At 32.0% G+C, this 22700-nt stretch overlaps 1 protein-coding gene and 1 pseudogene across 1 annotated transcript; both read left to right on the top strand.

Annotated features, from left to right (window-relative positions):
* Positions 1 to 3266: 3266 nt before the first annotated feature.
* On the top strand, positions 3267 to 11359 carry LOC119611624 (annotated as a pseudogene).
* Positions 11360 to 18596: 7237 nt separating this feature from the next.
* Positions 18597 to 21614, top strand: LOC119611623 (larval cuticle protein A3A-like). Its single transcript, XM_037967256.1, has 3 exons — positions 18597 to 18826; positions 20446 to 20578; positions 20635 to 21614. Exons 1-3 carry the CDS (start codon positions 18812 to 18814, stop codon positions 21123 to 21125), a joined length of 639 nt encoding a protein of 212 aa, XP_037823184.1. The 5' UTR covers positions 18597 to 18811; the 3' UTR covers positions 21126 to 21614.
* Positions 21615 to 22700: the final 1086 nt, after the last annotated feature.

Genomic DNA, 22700 nt, shown 5'->3' with positions numbered 1-22700 from the left:
TTTTCCTGTAAAAATCCACTTTTGATCATTAGCTTGTCAATGGAACGTTTCTTTATTTTCGATTTTTGAAATTGAAATAGTTTCCAATGAGAAAACGAAATTGATCATTGATTCTCAGTATTTCGAATATGAAAATGATCGTAAATTTTTGTTATGTTTTCAATCCGCGCGGTGAGACAGTTTCAAGTATAAAACATTTGATACATTTTTTTTTGTTTTCTTAATTGGACTCATCTATATGTTTAGTCACAATTTTTGGCGTTTCATTGTCTAGGTCTTTTGTTTAAAGCGTAAATTTAAAATCGTGTAATATTAAAATCAATATATATTATTAGTTATATGTAGATAGAAAATCGTATATTCTTCTAATTTTAGAATGTGTGCTCAAAAATATATAAATACAAATTAAGTTAAAAAGTTGTGACTTTTATACAACGAATTGCAAGTGCACCGTACACTAAACTTTTTAGTAAAAGAAAATTTCTCTAGTTTTAAGGCTTATGCTCTATTTGGAGAAAAATACCTATAACTAAACTATTTAGGGAAATATCGCTTAATTAACTTAGAAATGTTTAAGGAAAATATAGTGAATTTTTAAAAAAGTCTGTATTGCATCTCTTTACTAACTAATATGACAGTTATTTCTATTTTAACTTCCCCCTATAGGCACAGACCACAAATTATAATGCATTACAATGGAAACAATAAAAACTATAATAAAATCGCGTGCAACTGTTTTCAAATATTTATTGGTTTTTGGTATTAAAAAAAAATACAAAAAAATCTTAAACTACTAATTTATAAATTTTTATTGTTTAGATCATTTTCTAATAAACAAAATACAACAACAATTTTCAAAAATACTTAGTTTAAGTTTAAACCTGAAGGCAGTGAAAAACATTTCTTAGAAAAGTGAAAATAATTAAAAAAAATATATAAAATAAATCTTATAAATTGGAAGTGAATATTGTGATAATTGGAATGGATTAAAATTATAATTGAAAGAAAAATTGATTTATAAAAATTCCGCCAAATAGATATTAGGGAAATCTTAAGTCAATCTCAATAACGTCTTTTGTATAATCTCAACCTTGAACAAGTTAGATTTTCAGAAGTTAACCTTATATAAGAGCTAAGACAACTTATGGACCGGTCCGAAAAAATTCCGTTTAATATACCAAATACACATTTATGTCAAATTTATACCTATGTATAAAATGTACGTTTAAGTAATTTTCAGAAATGGTCCTTATATTGGAGTGTGACCAATTATGCACCGATCAGGAACAATTTCGTATAATAATTTATATGCAGAAAAAGATCAAGTTTAATATTACTCCAATAGCTTTATTAATCAATGCAATATGTGCGTTTAGGTGATTATGGCAAGTGGACTTTATATAGGAGCTATGAGCAATTAAGGGCCTATCTGGAAAGGTTTCGCAGACTGATTCATATGTACACAAAACATATTTTATCAAGATATCTTTATTTGATATTGAAATATGTGCGTTTAAGGGATTTTTTGAAGTGGACCTTATATAGGAGCTATTACCAAATATGGACCGATCCAGAAAAAATTTGGTAGAACTTTTTATGCCTATCCGGAAAAATTTCGTAGAGTGATTTATGTAAAGACAAAACATATTAGTGTCGAATTTTCTCAAGATAACTTTATTTGACAATGAAATATGTACGTTTAAGTGATTCTCAGAAGTGGACCTTATATTAGAGCTATGAGCAATAATGGACCGATCCGAGAGAAAAGTGGTAATAGAATGATTTATATGTACACAAAACTTATTCAAGTCGAATTTCACCCCTATAGCTTTAGAATTTAATGAAATATATGCGAGTAAGTGATTTTCGGAAGTGGACCTTATATGGGAACTATGACCAATTATGGGCCTATTCGGGAAAAATTTCGCAAAGTGATTCATATTTGGACAAAACAGTTTGTGTCGAATTTTATCAAGATAGCTTTATATAATGAAGTATGTGCTTTTAAGTGATTTTCGTATGTGGGCCTTATATGGGAGTTATGACCAATAATGGACCGATCCGTAAAAATTTTTGTAAAATGATTTGTACGTACACAAAACATATTTGTGCCGACTTTTATCCCAATAGCTTTAGAATTCTATGAAATATATGCGTTTAGGTGGTTTTCGGAACTATACCTTATATGGGAGCTATGACCAATTGTGGACCGACTGAGATCTACGTTGACAGTATGATTTCTGTTCGTATTATATTCGTATGTACAAAATTTGGTATTGATACCGATATATTTGAAGGAGTTATTAACGATAAACTAATTTCCGGGAATATATACCTTTGTATGGGGGCTATGGGAAATATTGGATCGATTGTAAAGATTTTGAACAGAATTGATCACTGCCCTGAAAAATAAAGTGTGACAAAATTCATCGCAATATTTTTGGTAGTTTCTGAGAAAATTTCAAAATAATTACGAAAAAAACGTCATTTTTTTCGTGGTAGTCTGAAATTTTTACTCATAACTTTTAACGTTGTGAACCGATTTTGCTGATTTTCAATACCAAACTGCTTTTTGGTAAATTTGGTTTATTTCTTTTGCTTAGTTTTAACGTGAGCGTGTTCTAGGCAGACAGACAGACAGACGGACAGACGGACATAGCTAAATCGACTCAGAATTTCATAAGGATCAAGAATATATATACTTTGTTGGGTCTCAGATGAATATTTCTAGGTGTTACATACGGAATGACAAACTTATATATACCCTCTATTACCACTGATGGTGGTGGAGGGTTATAAAAACATTTGTTCTTCTTCTTGAATTATTTTTGTTAAAAAATATGTTTCTTTTGCATTGTAAATAAATAAACATTTAATTTTGTATTTGTCTTTAGTCGCCAGTTTTTTTTCAATTTTCTATTTAATTTCAACAAATAATTGCACATTTTTTTTTTTTTTTTGCAAAATTTTCAATTTAATAAAAAGACATTCATCCCATTTCTTGCGCATTTAAAAACAAAATAAAAAGAATTGTCTTTGAAAAGAAGAAAAAACACAGTCAACGGACGGTCATTGTCTTAAGAAAATTTTTCGAATGCAGTTTGTTGTCGACCAAAAGCGGCAGATGCGTTTTAAAATAAATTTTATAAAAATATAAAAAAATATAATAAATTCACCCAAAAAAGTGTGATAATGAACTTAAAATTTTTAATATAAAAAAAAATAAATTATTGCCTAAAAAATTTAAATTTATTTAGTAAAATTTACCTAAAGATTTAATTTTGTTTACCTAAAATCTTATCTTTTTGGTTCTTTTCTTTTTGTCTAAAAATATATGTAAATTTATTTAATAGACAAGTAAAGCATATTATGCTAAATAAAATTGTGTCAAATTTTTGTGAGTAACGAGTGAAAAATGTGTAAATAATTTAAATTATTTGTTAAAGATTAAATTTTTTTTTTTGAAAATTTATCACGTATATGCAGTTTTATGTTTATTATTAAGTTATTAAGTAAAGTGTTTATTTAAGTGTTGAATTTCGCTCACATGTTGTATTTTTTTATGATGACGAAAGAATTAAATTGTAATCGGATTTATACTTACGCACGCAGTTTGTTAAATCATTCATTTTATAAAAAAATTCTTAGTCCTTATTAAACTAAAATTTTTACTAAAGAATTCTAGAAAAAATTTCCAATATTTGCTCAACTTAGAAAATATTCGCGAATAATTCCAGAAATTCCCTTATATACAACTACACTACATTATAGACTACACTAAAAATAATCCATGTCTTGTTGAAGAAAATGCTTGGTCATTTCGCAAGGGTTATATTAAATAATATTTCGTATTATATACGAAATTTTCGTAAACATTACGAAAAAAATATAATCGCGAACGTCACATAATAAGCGAGATATTCGTAAAAACAGATTTTTGTGACCTTTGACCGCCACTATTTGGTGCCTTTCCATGACATTGAATCCAGTATATAAAACTCCGCAGCAAAACCCTTATTTTCCCGGTTTAATATTTTTTGCACATTATTATTATATTCGTGTTTTAGACCGTTATTTTTTTGTCAATATTTTAATATCAAAAATTTATACAATATATTGATGTATTTGTCGCTAATGTTCCTAAAACATGCAATAATTAAAAAAAAATTTAAATTTTTCGGCACCTTTTTATACAAAGCGTGCAAAAAATCTAAATTTAATCTAAAATCGCCATTTTTAGCTTAATTTGAGGTGCAAAAACACCATTATTCGGAAACAACGAAAATGTATGATCATGATTGACATATCATTCAATGGCCCTACGTAGGAGCGTTCATATGATACCCAGACTATAGACTAGAGTATAGACTAGACTATAGAATAGACTATAGACTAGTGTATAGACTAGACTATAGACTAGACTAGACTATAGACTAGACTATAGACTAGACTATAGACTAGACTATAGACCAGACTATAGACTAGACTATAGACTAGACTATAGACTAGACTATAGACTAGACTATAGACTAGACTATAGACTAGACTATAGACTAGACTATAGACTAGACTATAGACTAGACTATAGACTAGACTATAGACTAGACTATAGACTAGACTATAGACTAGACTATAGACTAGACTATAGACTAGACTATAGACTCGACTATAGACTAGACTATAGACTAGACTATAGACTAGACTATAGACTAGACTATAGACTAGACTATAGTCTAGACTATAGACTAGACTATAGACTAGACTATAGACTAGACTATAGACTAGACTATAGACTAGACTATAGACTAGACTATAGACTAGACTATAGACTAGACTATAGACTAGACTATAGACTAGACTATAGACTAGGACTATAGACTAGACTATAGACTAGACTATAGACTAGACTATAGACTAGACTATAGACTAGACTATAGACTAGACTATAGACTAGACTATAGAATAGACTATGACTAGACTATAGACTAGACTATAGACTAGACTATAGATAGACTATAGACTAGACTATAGACTAGACTATAGACTAGACTATAGACTAGGACTATAGACTAGACTATAGACTAGACTATAGACTAGACTATAGACTAGACTATAGACTAGACTATAGACTAGGACTATAGACTAGACTATAGACTAGACTATAGACTAGACTATAGACTAGACTATAGACTCGGACTATAGACTAGACTATACTAGACTAGCTAGACTATAGACTAGACTATAGACTAGACTATAGACTAGACTATAGACTAGACTATAGACTAGACTATAGACTATACTATAGACTAGACTATAGACTAGACTCTAGACTAGCTAGACTAGACTAGACTACACTATAGACTAGATAATAGACTACACTATAGACTAGACTATAGACTACACTATAGGCTAGACTATAGACTAGAATAGACTATAGACTAGACTAGACTATAGACTACACTATAGACTAGATAATAGACTACACTATAGACTAGACTATAGACTACACTATAGACTAGACTATAGACTAGGACTATTGACTAGTCTATAGACTAGACTAAAGGCTCGACTATTGACTAGTCTATAGGCAAGACTATAGACTAGAGTATTGACTAGAGTATAGACTCGACTATAGACTAGACTAATGACTCAACTATTGAATAGTCTATAGACTATAGTCTAGACTATAGACTAGACTATAGATTAGACTATAGACTAGAGTATAGACTAGACTATAGACTCGACTATAGACTAGACTATAGACTAAAGTATAGTCTCGAATAAAGACTTGACTATTGACTAGTCTATAGTCCAGACATTAGTCTATTTTGCGGTCATAGACTAGTTTACAGAGTGTGGTCTAGTCAATAAACTAGACTATAGACATGACTATAGGTTACACTATATGTAGTTATGCAGTTCTTGAGTTATATATGGTAAACTTTTATGATATGATTTTGATAGATCTATAGTCTAGTCTATAGACTAAAGACTAGACCATAAACTAGACTATAGACTAGACTGCAGACTCTACTATTGAGGATACTATAGACTAGACTATAAACTATACTACATCTAGTCATATAAGTAGTTCTTCAGTTATATATAAGTACATAGTAAAATTTGATGACAAACTGATATGATTTTTACAGATTTTAATTATTTTCGAAATTTTACAGAATGTTTTTCATTAATTTCAGCATTTCGAGAATTATTTTCTTATTTATTCTCTTCTCTTCCCGGTGTCTAACATTCTGTCTGTTTGTCTGTATTTACTTTAATAAATCTTATTGTTATTAATTTTTCTACTCACGCCTACACTAATTTAATTTGTTGCAAAATAAATTATATATTAAATACAAACAAATTATACCCCTTGACAAAGTTCATGTTCATGCTTTGCATCATCTATTTAACCACATCATTGTGACCCAAGCAAATACAAAATCAAAAAACAAATTCATACAAAAGAAAAACACAAAAAGCGATTCATATCTATAAATCAAAATAAATCAAAAAACTGTTTTACTAAAGTACGACAACAACAAAAGCAACAAAATAATTTACTAACTCTATTCAACAGATGTTTTTTTTTTCTATTATTATTTTTTCTAAAATTCATAATTTTGCTTTTGTTTACATTTTTTTTGTTTTAAAGTGACGTTTTAATTAGATGTGACGACAACATATCTAAATGATAGAACAACAACAAAAACTTTACTTTAACGGAATAGCTACGGCAACAATAACATTAAGCAAATAATAAATACCGGCAAAATTAAAAAAAAATCCACAACAACAGCAAAAACACTAAACAAAATCACCGCAATATGTTAGAAATTGATAAGATTTTAGAAAAATGTGGCGATTGTCATCGTTTGCAGGCCTTGATGTTGTGTTATTTTGTGCATTATTTGCTCTCTTCGATGCATTATTACTCACAGACAATAATCAGTTTGACACCGAAAGAGGAGAAAGGGGAGAGGGAAGGACGAACGAACGAACGAAGAACGAACGAAACGAAACGAACGAACGAACGAACGAACGAACACGAACGAACGAACGAACGAACGAACGAACGACGAACGAACGAACGAACGAAGACAACGAAGGAACGAACGAAGCACGAACGAACGAACGAACGAACGAACGAACGAAACGAACGACGAACGAACGAACGAACGAACGAACGAACGAAAAGAACGAACGAACGAACGAACGAACGAAACGAACGAACGAACGAACGAACGAACGACGAACGAACGAACGAACGAACGAACGAACGAACGAACGAACGAAAGAACGACGAACGAACGAACGAACACGAACGAACGAACGAACTAACGAACAAACGAACGAACAACGAACGAACGAACGAACGAACGAAGAACGAACGAACGAACGAACGAACAACGAACGAAAAACGAACGAAGAACGAACGAACGAAGAAACGAACGAACGAACGAAAGAACGAACGAACGACGAACGAACGAACGAAGAACGAAGAACGAACGAACGAACGAAAGAGACGAACGAACGAACGAACGAACGAACGAACGAACGAACGAACGAACGAACGAACGAACAAACGAACGAACGAACGAAACGAACGAACGAACGAACGAACGAACGAACGAACGAACGAACGAACAACGAAAGAAACGAACGAACGAAGAACGAACGAACGAACGAACGACGAAAACGAAGAACGAAACGAACGAACGAACGAACGAACGAAACGAACGAACGAACGAAACGAACGAACGAACGAACGAACGACGAACGAACGAACGAACGAACGAACGAACGAAGAACGAACGAAGAACGAACGAACGAACGAACGAACGAACGAAGAACGAACGAACGAACGAACGAACGAACGAACACCGAACGAACGAACGAACGAAAACGAACGAACGAACTAACGAACGAACGAAGAACGAACGAACGAACGAACGAACGAACGAACGAACGAACGAAACGAACGAACGAACGAAGAACGAACGAAACGAACAAACGAAAGAACGAACGAACGAAATCGAACGAACGAACGAACGAACGAAACTACGACGAACGAACGAACGAACGAACGAACGAACGAACGAACGAACGAACTAACGAACGAACGAACGAAACGAACGAACGAAACGAACGAACGAACGAACGAACGAACGAACGAACGAACGAACGAACGAACGAACGAACGAACGAACGAACGAAACAAGAAACGAACGAACGAACGAACGAACGAACGAACGAACGAACGAACGAACGAACGAACGAACGAACGAACGAACGAACGAACGAACGAAGAACGAACGAACGAGACGAACGAACGAACGAACGAACGAACTGAAGAACGAACGAACGAACGAACGAACAACGAACGAACGAACGAACGAACGAACGAACGAACGAACGAACGAACGAACGAACGAACGAACGAACGAACGAACGAACGAACGGAACGAACGAACGAACGAACGAACGAACGAACGAACAACGAACGAACGAACGAACGAAGAACGAACGAACGAACGAACGAACGAACGAACGAACGAACGAACGAACGAACGAACGAACGAACGAACGAACGAACGAACGAACAACGAACGAACGAAACGAACGAACGAACGAACGAACGAACGAACGAACGAACGAACGAACGGACGAACGAACGAACGAACGTAACGACGAACGAACGAACGAACGAAGAACGAACGAACGAACGAACGAACGAACGAACGAAGAACGAACGAACGAACGAACGAACGAACGAAACTAAGAACGAACGAACGAAACGAACTAACGAACGAACGAACGAACTAACGAAACGAACGAACTAACTAACTAACGAACGAACGAAACGAACGAACTAACGAACGAACTAACTAAACTAACTAACGAACGAACTAACGAACAAACTAACTAACTAACGAAAACGAACTAACGAAACGAACGAACGAACGAACTAAACTAAAACTAACGAACCTAACGAACGAACGAAACTAACGAACTAACTAACTAACTAACTAACTAAACTAACAACGAACTAAACTAAAACTAACTAAACTAACGAACTAACTAACTAACGAACTAAACTAACTAAAAAAACTAACTAACTAACTAACTAACTAACTAACAACTAACTAACTAACTAACTAACTAACTAACTAACTAACTAACTACTAACTAACTAAACTAACTAACTAACTAAAACTGAGAAATTTTCTATTGAAAGACAATTTTAGGAAATTGGCTTCTATAGCGAAAAAACTTTTAAAGAAAATTTTGATAGAATGAACATTTCAAGAAACTTTTAACAAATGCATCTAGTTTATCTCTCCATCTGCTCTTAATATATTTATTCCATTATCCTAACTTCTCTATTTGCCTTAATTAGGTGTGCTACCGATACCTTAGAAAATGAGACTTTTACCATCCAAGCTCCCCTAACATCTTCATGTTTACCCATAGAAAATGCCAATACAAACTCCTGTTCCAGCTACAATTATGAATTGTATATGGGTTATGAAAGTTTTACCAGTGAATTGGATTGGATCTGTGATAATGCCTGGAAATTAACATTGGGTCAAAGTATGTTCTTTGTGGGGTCGGTAGTGGGTTCTTTGGTATTTGGTATCTTGGCCGATATAGTGGGTGAGTGCAAGTTAAAATTAATACAAAAATGTCATTAATATTTTTCTTTGAAGGACGTTTACCCATTCTAATAGTGGCTAATATGGTGGCCATGATGGGTAATATTTTGACTATATTCGGTACGAGTTGGTAACATTTTCGCTATGTCGGTTTTTATCGGGCTTGGCCACCGATAGTAATTTTGTAATGATGTATATATTGGGTAAGTTGTATGGAATTTGAAAATTAGGAGTCTAGACAACTGATTATAAAGTTTTACTTTTTAGTTATGGAATATCTGAGACCCTCATTGCGCACTGTAGGCCTTAGTATCTGTATAGGTTTCTTTTATTGCCTGGGCTCTATGGCGGCACCCTGGATAGCAGTGTTAATGCAAAGTTGGCGGGGTTTTCTAATGGCCACCTCAATACCTCTAATCACAGTGCCCCTCTTCTATTTTGTGGTGCCCGAAAGTGTTCAATGGCTGATATCGAAACAGAAATATGACAAAGCGGTAGAGTGTTTGAAAAGAGTGGCCAAAATAAATGGCAAAGTTGTGGATGAATCAAGTTATATTGAATTCATTGAAGAATGTAAACGCAACCAGTTGCATACAAAAGTTGCGCCCAATTTATGGGGACTCTTTGCCACACCACGTCTAAGGCGCAATACATTGATATTGTTTTTTTAAATCGTAAGTTGTACTGTGTCTGTGGCTGTAACAGACACTAATGAGTTTGTTATTAATGTTCAATTAATGTGGCATTTTGTTCATTTGTTCTTTCGGCTTTTTTTGGTTGGATTTGGTTGCATATTGTTCCTCCTTGGTCTGACTGCATAGAATGGTAATTACTTTGTGCTACGATTGCAGTTTCACGTAACGTACAAGGTCTTGGCATTTCCCCATTTGTCATGTTTACTTTGAGTGCCACTAGCATATTGCCAGCTTGTTTGCTTCTAATTGCTTTGCAAGATCGTATCGGTCGCAAAGCCATGGCATCAATGTCTTTGCTACTGAGTGGCATATTTATATCATGCACCGGAATTATACTCTTTACAAATGTGGGAAAGTTCAACGGATCAAAGTAAATTTAAATAAATAAATATTTAATTTAAATAATTGTTAAAATATCCTCCCCCCTGTAGGCGTTGCTGTGTGGTGGCTCTCTCGGTTATAGGTCGTTTTGGTGTTACGGTGGCCTATAATTCTGGCGCCCAGTACGCCACCGAATTAATACCCACCTGTGTGCGTGGCCAGGGTGTGGCTGCTGTGCATGTCATGGGTTATGCTTTTACTTTTTTCAGTTCCTACATTCTTCATACGCGCCAATATTTTTCACCTTTACCCGAAATTATTTTGGGTTTAATTTCTCTTTTAGGTGGTGGTTATGTCTGCTGCTGCCCGAAACCTTAAGTCGGTAGGTTCTTATAAAAAATTTCAAAGAGAATGATACAATTTTCAAAATTCCCTTTTTCAGCACTTACCCACCTCCCTGGAGGATGGCGAGAATTTTGGCAAAAATGAACGTTGGTTTATGTTTAGCTTTATGGAAAGACGCTCCCAATCGGTGGATACTCTGGCTCCCTCCACCTCTACAAATCTACATCCAGATAGTGCTTCCTATTTTTAATATCTTTGTTTTTGTATTGAAATAATTATCGAATTTTTATATGTTTAAGTATTATTTTTAAGGTTTTAGGGTAATTTTGCATTTGGAGTTACATAAGTAGTTTTTTTTTTTCAAAATAGTTCCTTGTTTTCCATGTGATTTTTGAACATTTTACCAAAGAAATATATTAACAACTAATTTAAACTAAAATTCCCCAAAAATGGAATATGTATTTGTAATAAAATCGGGAATTTCGGCCCCTAAGAAAAAAATTCTATTATATATTCCAAAAATTTTCCTGTGATATTTCCATTAATAACTTCCGAGTTTAAAATTAATCTACTAGAACAGAACTAGAACTGAAAGAGAACTGAACTAGAACTATAGAACTGAACTAGAACTGAACTAGAACTGAACTAGAATGAACTAGAACTTAACTAGAACTGAACTAGAAGAACTGAACTGAACTGAACTAGAACTGAACTAGAACTGAACTAGAACTGAACTAGAACTGAACTAGAACTGAACTAGAACTGAACTAGAACTGAACTAGAACTGAACTAGAACTGCACTAGAACTGAACTAGAACTGAACTAGAACTGAACTAGAACTGAACTAGAACTGAACTAGAACTGAACTAGAACTGAACTAGAACTGAACTAGAACTGAACTAGAACTGAACTAGAACTGAACTAGACTGAACTAGAACTGAACTAGAACTGAACTAGAACTGAACTAGAACTGAACTAGAACTGAACTAGAACTGAACTAGAAACTGAACTAGAACTGAACTAGAACTGAACTAGAACTGAACTAGAACTGAACTAGAACTGAACTAGAACTGAACTAGAACTGAACTAGAACTGAACTAGAACTGAACTAGAACTGAACTAGAACTGAACTAGAACTGAACTAGAACTGAACTAGAACTGAACTAGAACTGAACTAGAACTGAACTAGAACTGAACTAGAACTGAACTAGAACTGAACTAGAATGAACTAGAACTGAACTAGAACTGAACTAGAACTGAACTAGAACTGAACTAGAACTGAACTAAACTGAACTAGAACTGAACTGAAGAACTGAACTAGAACTGAACTAGAACTGAACTAGAACTGAACTAGAACTGAACTAGAACTGAACTAGAACTGACTAGAACTGAACTAGAACTGAACTAGAACTGAACTAGAAACTGAACTAGAACTGAACTAGAACTGAAACTGAACTGAACTAGAACTGAACTAGAACTGAACTAGAACTGAACTAGAACTGAACTAGAACTGAACTAGAATGAACTAGAACTGAACTAGAACTGAACTAGAACTGAACTAGAACTGAACTAGAAGAACTGAACTGAACTAGAACTGAACTAGAACTGAACTAGAACTGAACTAGAACTGAACTAGAACTGAACTAGAACTGAACTAGAACTGAACTAGAACTGAACTAGAACTGAACTAGAACTGAACAAACTGAACTAGAACTGAACTAGAACTGAATAGAACTGAACTAGAAATGAACTAGAACTGAACTAGAACTGAACTAGAACTGAACTAGAACTGAACTAGAACTGAACTAGAACTGAACTAGAACTGAACTAGAACTGAACTAGAACTGAACGAGAACTGAACGAACTGAACTAGAACTGAACTAGAACTGAACTAGAACTGAACTAGAACTGAACTAGAACTGAACTAGAACTGAACTAGAACTGAACTAGAGAAGAATTAGAACTGAATTAGAACTGAACTAGAACTGAACTAGAACTGAACTAGAGAAGAATTAGAACTGAATTAGAACTGAACTAGAACTGAACTAGAACTGAACTAGAACTGAACTAGAACTGAACTAGAACTGAACTGGAACTGAACTAGAACTGAACTAGAACTGAACTAGAACTGAACTAGAACTGAACTAGAACTGAACTAGAACTAGAACTGAACTAGAACTGAACTAGAACTGAACTAGAACTGAACTAGAACTGAACTAGAACTGAACTAGAACTGAACTAGAACTGAACTAGAACTGAACTAGAACTGAACTAGAACTGAACTAGAACTGAACTAGAACTGAACTAGAACTAGAATGAACTAGAACTGAACTAGAACTGAACTAGAACTGAACTAGAACTGAACTAGAACTGAACTAGAACTGAACTAGAACTGAACTAGAACTGAACTAGAACTGAACTAGAACTGAACTAGAACTGAACTAGAACTGAACTAGAACTGAACTAGAACTGAACTAGAACTGAACTAGAACTGAACTAGAACTGAACTAGAACTGAACTAGAACTGAACTAGAACTGAACTAGAACTGAACTAGAACTGAACTAGAACTGAACTAGAACTGAACTAGAACTGAACTAGAACTGAACTAGAACTGAACTAGAACTGAACTAGAACTGAACTAGAACTGAACTAGAACTGAACTAGGACTGAACTAGAACTGAACTAGAACTGAACTAGAACTGAACTAGAACTGAACTAGAACTGAACTAGAACTGAACTAGAACTGAACTAGAACTGAACTAGAACTGAACTAGAACTGAACTAGAACTGAACTAGAACTGAACTAGAACTGAACTGGAACTGAACTGGAACTGAACTAGAACTGAACTAGAACTGAACTAGAACTGAACTAGAACTGAACTAGAACTGAACTAGAACTGAACTAGAACTGAACTAGAACTGAACTAGAACTGAACTAGAACTGAACTAGAACTGAACTAGAACTGAACTAGAACTGAACTAGAACTGAACTAGAACTGAACTAGAACTGAACTAGAACTGAACTAGAACTGAACTAGAACTGAACTAGAACTGAACTAGAACTGAACTAGAACTGAACTAGAACTGAACTAGAACTGAACTAGAACTGAACTAGAACTGAACTAGAACTGAACTAGAACTGAACTAGAACTGAACTAGAACTGAACTAGAACTGAACTAGAACTGAACTAGAACTGAACTAGAACTGAACTAGAACTGAACTAGAACTGAACTAGAACTGAACTAGAACTGAACTAGAACTGAACTAGAACTGAACTAGAACTGAACTAGAACTGAACTAGAACGAACTAGAACTGAACTAGAACTGAACTAGAACTGAACTAGAACTGAACTAGAACTGAACTAGAACTGAACTAGAGAAGAATTAGAACTGAATTAGAACTGAACTAGAGAAGAATTAGAACTGAACTAGAACTGAACTGGAACTAAACCATTTATAAACAAATAGTTGTGTTACTTTGCCTACATTTTATCTTATTTGAAAACTTTCAGGATCTTAAATATTTCTTAACTGATCTATTTTTAGCATCACGAAATTGTTACAATATTCGTGCATTAAAATAAGATTTAATTCAATATGTATGTTCTTTCTGCTTGTCACTTGACAATTTGGTCTCCTTTTATGAACCACTTCTATGCATAGATTGTTGTTCCGTGAACTGTTTTAAAATTAACAATTTTGCTGAATCACTAACATTTAGCACCTGTGCTTAAACATACATTTAAGGCAATAAATTTACGAAACTAAAATTGTTAGCAAAAACTAAATGACAGATAGTTAACAATAGAATATGAGAATACAATTACCATTGGCTGACTTCAATTGGTAGAGCCAGGTTGTTGGTACCTAAAAAAAGCGTGTTTTAAATAATGTTCTGTTATTTTTATTAGACCATAAAAACGAAAAGGTTACTTACAAAACACATTGAAATTGTATTACAACGATCCATTTAAAGTTCCCCAAAAAAAACTTTTTTTTTTCTTTTAAAAAGACTTGAATTAAAGTCATAGAGTAGTGAAAAAATAACAACAAAAAACGACGCATATCTACGATTAAAAATGCAATACATGTCAATAAATGTTTAATACGAATAATAGAGCTTTTTTCGTCTGTACACATGAATACATTTAAATGAAAATCGAATTAGAATTGGAACGACAAGCGGCAAATCATATTGTCATACTTGCTTGCGAAGTAGCAGAATACGGAAATCATACTGAGTGTTATTTGAAAGATACACAGACGCACAAGTATGAACTAGTTCCTGCTTGGGTGTTGTTGTTCTTAAAAGCAAAAAACTAGAGAGATTCTGCTTGATTGTAGTTAAACGCTTTAATTCTAATTCTAATTCCACTTACATTACATTTGATCATGTTAGAAAAGGTCAAGCAAGCAGCAGCATTAGTTCTCTAAAACGTTTAATATTTTTCCTATTAAAATTGAGATTGTAAACGTTTAACATTATGATCACATAAACATTTATTCATTCATATGTTTTCTTGGCTAAAGACAATCAAATTCAACTCCGTCTGTATGTCTTAAACTCTAAGTTTATTATGCAAAATCCAACAAAAAAAATATATATTTTTCATTCAATTTTATAATTTAATTTATTTGCCATCAACTAATGCATGTGATGAAAAAAAAAAACTTAAGTAAATGGAAACGTTGACATGTCTCACATCAGAATCTATAAAAAGAAATAAGTTTTAATCGCGAAATGATCTTGTATATAGAAACAAAAAAAAAAAAACAACTAACTTTTCAATACATTTCAGCTGGAATTCAGCTTCACTATGATGAAGTCTGAAAAGCCTGAAGACAACAATGAAGACATACAAAATACGTTTCGCTTGTTATTTCGCGCAGTCGTATTATCATAAGGTTAAGAGATGTAAATCAATGACAATTACAAGACAATTGAAAGTTTAAAGTTGGTGTTTTTCTTTGGTTTCAATTTTTTCTAGGAAATTGCAAAAAAAGTTGTTGATTTTTTTTTGTTCATTTTGACTTTTTTGTATTATTGACCCAAAGACCAATTTTGTGTTTTTTCTTTTGCGAAATGTGGGCAAAGTCACTCTACTTTCATTAAGAAAAAATTCAAAGGAAGTCAAATGTTTGAGATGTTATAAAATTTATCTTAAACAATCTTCTCTCAGAAATTTGTAATGTTGAAATATTCTATAAGATATAGTGTTATTCGAAAAAAGTTCTATAAGAAATTTCAATGCTCGAAAAATGTTTTATCTAAAATTTTTAATGTTGAAATTTTTTACTATACAATTTTTTGTAAAAAACTTAAATGTTCGAAAATTTTCTTATAAAATTTTAATGTTCGAAAAATGTTTATGTAAATAAAAGTTCAAAAATTTGATTTTCGAAAGTTTTTCTATAAAAAATTTTAAGAATTAAGAAATTCCTATAAAGAAATTTTATATTTGAAAATTGTATATAAGAAAATTTGATGTTGAACAGAAATAGAGCAGAATAAGAACAGATATAAAAATGACTAGAACCGAACTAGAAGTGAACAGAAACTGAACTAGAACTGAACTAGAACTGACTAGAACTGAAACTAGAACTGAACTAGAACTGAACTAGAACTGACTAGAACTGAACTAGAAACTGAACTAGAACTGAACTAGAACTGAACTAGAACTGAACTAGAACTGAACTAGAACTGACTGAACTAGAACTGAACTAGAACTGAACTAGAACTGCCTAGAACTGAACTAGAACTGAACTAGAAACTGAACTAGACTTACTAGAACTGAACTAGAACTGAACTAGAACTGAACTAGAACTGAACTAGAACTGAACTAGAACTGAACTAGAACTGAACTAGAACTGAACTAGAACTGACTAGAACTGAACTAGAACTGAACTAGACTGAACTAGAACTGAACTAGAACTGAACTAGAACTGAACTAGAACTGACTAGAACTGAACGAGAACTGAACTAGAACTGAACTAGAACTGAAACTAGACTGAACTATAACTGAACTAGAACTAGAACTGAACTAGAACTGAACTAGAACTGAACTAGAACTGAACTAGAACTGAACTAGAACTGAACTAAACTGAACTAGAACTGAACTAGAACTGAACTAGAACTGAACTAGAACTGAACTAGAACTGAACTAGAACTGAACTAGAACTGAACTAGACTAACTAACTGAACTAGAACTGAACTAGAACTGAACTAGAACTGAACTAGAACTGAACTAGAACTGAACTAGAACTGAACTAGAACTGAACTAGAACTGAACTAGAACTGAACTAGAACTGAACTAGAACTGAACTAGAATTGACTAGACTGAACTAGAACTGAACTAGAACTGAACTAGAACTGAACTAGAACTGAACTAGAACTGAACTAGAACTGAACTAGAACGGAACTAGAACTGAACTAGATCTGTTTTCTGTAGAGAAAACTTTTAGAGAAACTTTTTGAAAGCTTTTTGAAACAAAGTTTTCAATTAGTAAAGCTTTCCATATTAATGATTGTTTTAAAAGTTATCAGTAAAGAAGCATTCGAAAAGCTTCTTAAACTTTATAGTGGATTTTATTGACGCTTTAAAACGCTATTATTTTCTATTTGCCTTCGAGTTTGTCTGTAATTTTTAACAAGTTTTAACAATTGTATAACTTAAATTGAAGTCACACCAAAACTTAAATTAAAAAGAAAAAAACAAGAAATAGCCCTTTTACCTACATTTTTTAAAATTTGGCGGAAAACTAACCTTTTGCTATTTAATAGCTTTTTTGTGTATTTTTTCCAAATAATTTTAAACAAATGTTCACTTACAAATAATGTTTAAATCCCTAAAGAGTTTGAAGAAAAATTTCTTTCTACACACATGCACAACATCAAATAAACAGACACAGGTTGGACAGACACTCAATACAATTGAAATATTGCAGACAAAGTTTAAGACAACAAGACAAGATTTAAGTTGCACTTAAATTGGTGATTATTTCTATTAAAGTTTTTTTTTTAATTTTGGCCAATTTGTTGCATGTGTGTGTGAGTGTTTTTTGAAGTTTTAAATTAGCGCATTGTTTTTTTATTTATTTTTTTTTTTTTTGCCTTAAAAAACAACTTAAAATTCCAGTAAAAAACATTTGTTCAATAGAAAACTAACAATGTTCCTCTAATAAACAAAACTTTATACCCAATACAACAAATATAAAGTGTTCGCTGTTCATTCAATAAAAGCCAAACTTTATGCCCCTCATTGTAATATGTTCGAAATATTGTAAGATGTTTTGTTATTGTTTTTTGTTAGTATTTTGTGGCACATTGTTGTTGTTGCATTAATAGAAGTTTGTATTGAGGAGCTGCTGGATCGCTAGTGGTCGTTGTTGTCGTCGTGCTGGTTGCATGTGAAGCTGGCGACATTTAAACAGTTTTGTGATTTAAACTTCTTTCAGCGTTTATTTTATTTTATTCAATTTTTTTCTTTCAATTTCATTTGCTGTCTTTGTAATGCTGCTTTTTTTTCCACCATCATCATCATCAGTTTCCATTTCTAAGCTTGTTTGTTGTTGTTTAGACTATAAAAGTTAAGAATTGTTCAGGCATCTGTCTCAGTAATTGTTAACGCTTCGCAAAGTGTCGTTGTTCGCCAAATCAATTAAACGGTTTTAAGTTTCTTTTTACGAAAATTTCAAAGGGAAGTCGCGTTTTAAGGCGACATTTAAATTGGTGTGAATATTTCCCTTAAATAAAGGATCTAGATAAAAGGATTGTGCTTATTAAAGGGATATGTTAATGTTAAAGGTGTGTTAAAGAAAATGCAAAAAGAAAACATCCTGTGGGAAATTTAAGTTAAAAAAAGAAACATTTTAAATTGAAAATTGTGCAAAAAAAAGTATTACATTCGAAAGAAATCAAATTGTGAATGTATTAGACATGTCCTGGCTGTTCAATATCGTATTTAAAAGGACTAGTTTGTAAACAATATCCGAAGCATCTCAATCTACTCAATTTTCATAAAAAAATAATAAAAAATAAAAATTTGGAACATTTTGTTTAAAAGTTTCTTTTAAAAAAACTATGTTATTAAAAGGATTTCTTAGAATTTTTTCTAACTTTTTTTAAAAAAATAGTTTTTGAAAGAGTTTCCTTAAGAAAATTCTGTTATCGGAAGAATTTCTTTAAACAAATTGTGTTATCGAACAAGTTTCTATAAGAAATATTGTTATCAAACAAGTTTCTTTAAGAAAATTTTGTTATCGAATAATTTTCTATAAGAAACTTTTGTTATCGAACAAGTTTCTTCAAGAAAATTTTGTTATCGAACAAGTTTCTTTAAGAAAGTTTTATTTTCAAATAAATTCCTTTAAGAAAATTTTGTTAACGAACAATTTTCTTTAAGAAAATTTTGTTATAAAGCAATTTTCTATAAGAAAATATTGTTATCAAATAAGTTTCTCTAAGAAAATATTGTTATCGAACCATTTTCTTTAAGAAAATTTTGTTATCAAACTAGTTTCTATAAGAAAATATTGTTATCGAAAATTTTGTTATAAAGCAAGTTTCTATAAGAAAATATTGTTATCGAATAAGTTTCTCTAAGAAAATATTGTTATCGAACCATTTTCTTTAAGAAAATTTTGTTATCAAACTAGTTTCTATAAGAAAATATTGTTATCGAATAAGTTAATCTTGTTATCGAACAAGTTTCTATAAGAAAATATTGTTATCGAACAAGTTTCTTAAAAAAATTTGTTATCGAACAAGTTTCTCTAAGAAAATATTGTTATCGAACAAGTTTCTCTAAGAAAATATTGTTATCGAATAATTTTCTTTAAGAAAATTTTGTTATCAAACAATTTTCTATAAGAAAATATTGTTACCGAACAAGTTTCCTTAAGAAAATTTTGTTATAGAACAACTTTCTTTAAAAAAGTTTTGTTAGCGAACAAGTTTCTATAAGAAAATTTTATGTTCAAATAAGTTTCTTTAAGAAAATTTTGTTATCGAAAGTTTTCTATAAGTAAATTTTGTTATCGAAAATTTTCTATAAGTAAATTTTGTTATCGAAGAAGTGGCTTAAAGAAAATTTTGTTATCGAACAAGTTTTTCTAAGAAAATATTGTTATCGAATAAATTTCCTTAAGAAAATATTGTTATCGAGCAAGTTTCTCTAAGAAAATAGTGTTATAGAACAATTTTCTTTAAGTAAATTTTGTCATCGGACAAGATTCTATAAGAAAATTTTGTTATCGAAAAAGTTTCTATAAGAAAATTTTCTTATCAAACAAGTTTCTTAAGAACAAAACATTGTTATCGAATAAGTTTCTTAAAGAAAATTTTGTTTTCAAAAATTTTCTTTGAGAACATTTTGTTATCGAATAAACTTCTATAAAGAAATGTATTTTTCTCTTAAATTACAGATACTCTTTTTCATAGTTTACATAGCTTTGGCTAATTGTGGTGTTATAGGTCCCTATGGACCCCATTATGCCCACGAGGGTCCATTACACTATGGACCATATGCACCTCATGCTCCTGTAGCATATGCCCCTGGTAAGTTAAACATGTTTTACTAAAATATAAACAATTGAAAAACTTGCCTTCATTAGCTCCCAAACCAGCTGCCCCGGAACCTTATGATCCCGCTCCTAAATACAGTTTCGGTTATGATATACAAGATGGCTATACAGGCGACTCAAAGAGTCAACACGAAACTCGTCATGGTGATGTAGTCAAAGGCAGTTATTCGGTGGTAGATCCTGATGGTACTAAACGTACTGTTGATTATACTGCCGATCCTCATAATGGTTTTAATGCTGTGGTGCGTAAAGAACCATTGGCTTATAAGGCTCATGCTCCGGTATCAGTAGTACCAGTACCGGCTCCTGCTCCTCCCTTACCACCAGTGCCTAAAGCTCCTGCCCACATACCGGTTGCTCTGCCAGTACCAGCACATTATGGTCCAGCTCCCGCACCAGCTCCAGCACCCGGTCCCTTGCCAGGACCTCATTATGCTGCTTATCCAGCCTTGCACTATGGTCCCTATGGCCCTGGTCCAGGGCCAGATGGTCATCATTTGGGTGCCTATTATCATAAGTGAATATATTTTATATTCTCTCGACGTTAAACAGCATACGGCGACTTTTTTCAAATACTTTTTTTCACTCAGTTTTTTTTTTTCAAATCTAGTGCTTGAACTCTAGTTTCCAGTCTAAACTTTCTGTATAAAGCTCTTAAACTTTTACTGTTATTTAGCCTTTTGTTATTTTCCTTATTTATGTGTATCTTTAATTGCTAGTTTATGTTCTATTTTATCTTACTACCTCTTTTAGGGTTGTTTTGCTTTACAACTTTTTGCCTATAAATCGCGTTTCCTGTTTCGCGTAAAAGCCTTTTCCGTTTATATGGTTCATTCAGTTCAGTGTGTAAGTTGTGCTTTTGTATTTAATATTTCCTTCTTGTCTTATTTCCCTCTTTAATTTAATTTCCTTTTAAAAAACTGCTGCTTACTTGTACTTATTTCTAGCAAAAAACTTTTTGTATAAAACAAAAAATATTTTTAATTTAATAAAGACAATGTGTGTGTTGTTGTTTTCAAAAAAGAAAGTTAATATTTGGTAAAAAAATTTTTTAAAATGGGTAAGTTTGGACATGCCAAATTAAATTTTTTCGAATATGCAGACTTTTATAAGAAATTTTTTCGTTATCGAAGGGTTCCGTAAGAAAATTTTGTTATGAAACAAGTTTCTTTAGGAAAACTTTGTTATCGAACAAGTTTCTTTAAGTAAATTTTGTTATCGAACATGTTTCCTGAAGAAAATTTTGTTATCGAACAAGTCTCTTTAAGAAAATTTTGTTATCGAACAAATTTTATTAAAAAAAATTATTATCGAAGAAGTTTCTTTATGAAGAATATGTTATAGAAGAAGTTATCGAACATGTCTCTTAAAGATTTTTTTGTTATTGAAGATGTTTCTTTAAGAAAATGTTATCGAGCAAGTTTTTTTAAGCCAATTTTGTTATCGAACAGTCTTTTTTTAAGAAAATTTTGTTATCAAACAAGTTTCTTTAGGAAAATGTTTATTTATTGAGAAAATTTTGTTATAGTACGATTTTCTTAAATAAAATTTTGTTATCGAACAAGTTTCTTTAAGAAAATTTTGTTATCGAACAAATTTTATTAAAAAATTATTATCGAAGAAGTTTCTTTATGAAAAATATATTATAGAAGAAGTTATCGAACATGTCTCTTAAAGATTTTTTTGATATTGAAGATGTTTCTTTAAGAAAATGTTATCGAGCAAGTTTTTTTAAGCCAATTTTGTTATCGAACAGTTTTTTTTAAGAAAATTTTGTTATCAAACAAGTTTCTTTAGGAAAATGTTGTTATCGAACAAGTTTCTTTAAGAAAATTTTTTTATCGAACAAGTTGCTTTAGAAAATTCTGTTATAGATAAAGTTTCTTGTAGAAAATTTTGTTATTGAACAAGTTTCTTTACGAAAATTTTGTTATTGAACAAGTTTCTTTAGCAAAATTTTGTTATCGAACAAGTTTCTTTAAGTAAATTTTGTTATCGAACAAGTTTTTTAAGAAAATTTTGTTATTGAATAAGTTTTTTTAGAAAATTTTTTTTATCAAATAAGTTTCTTTCAGTAAATTTTGTTATCAAACAAG

The sequence above is a fragment of the Lucilia sericata genome, unplaced genomic scaffold (genome assembly GCF_015586225.1).
Source record: "Lucilia sericata isolate MDLA Ls3-8-SP2 unplaced genomic scaffold, ASM1558622v1 Contig001496F_arrow, whole genome shotgun sequence".
Lineage (NCBI taxonomy): Eukaryota > Metazoa > Arthropoda > Insecta > Diptera > Calliphoridae > Lucilia > Lucilia sericata.
Note: the sequence above shows the minus strand (reverse complement) of the source record. Positions and strands in the feature narration are given on the sequence as shown.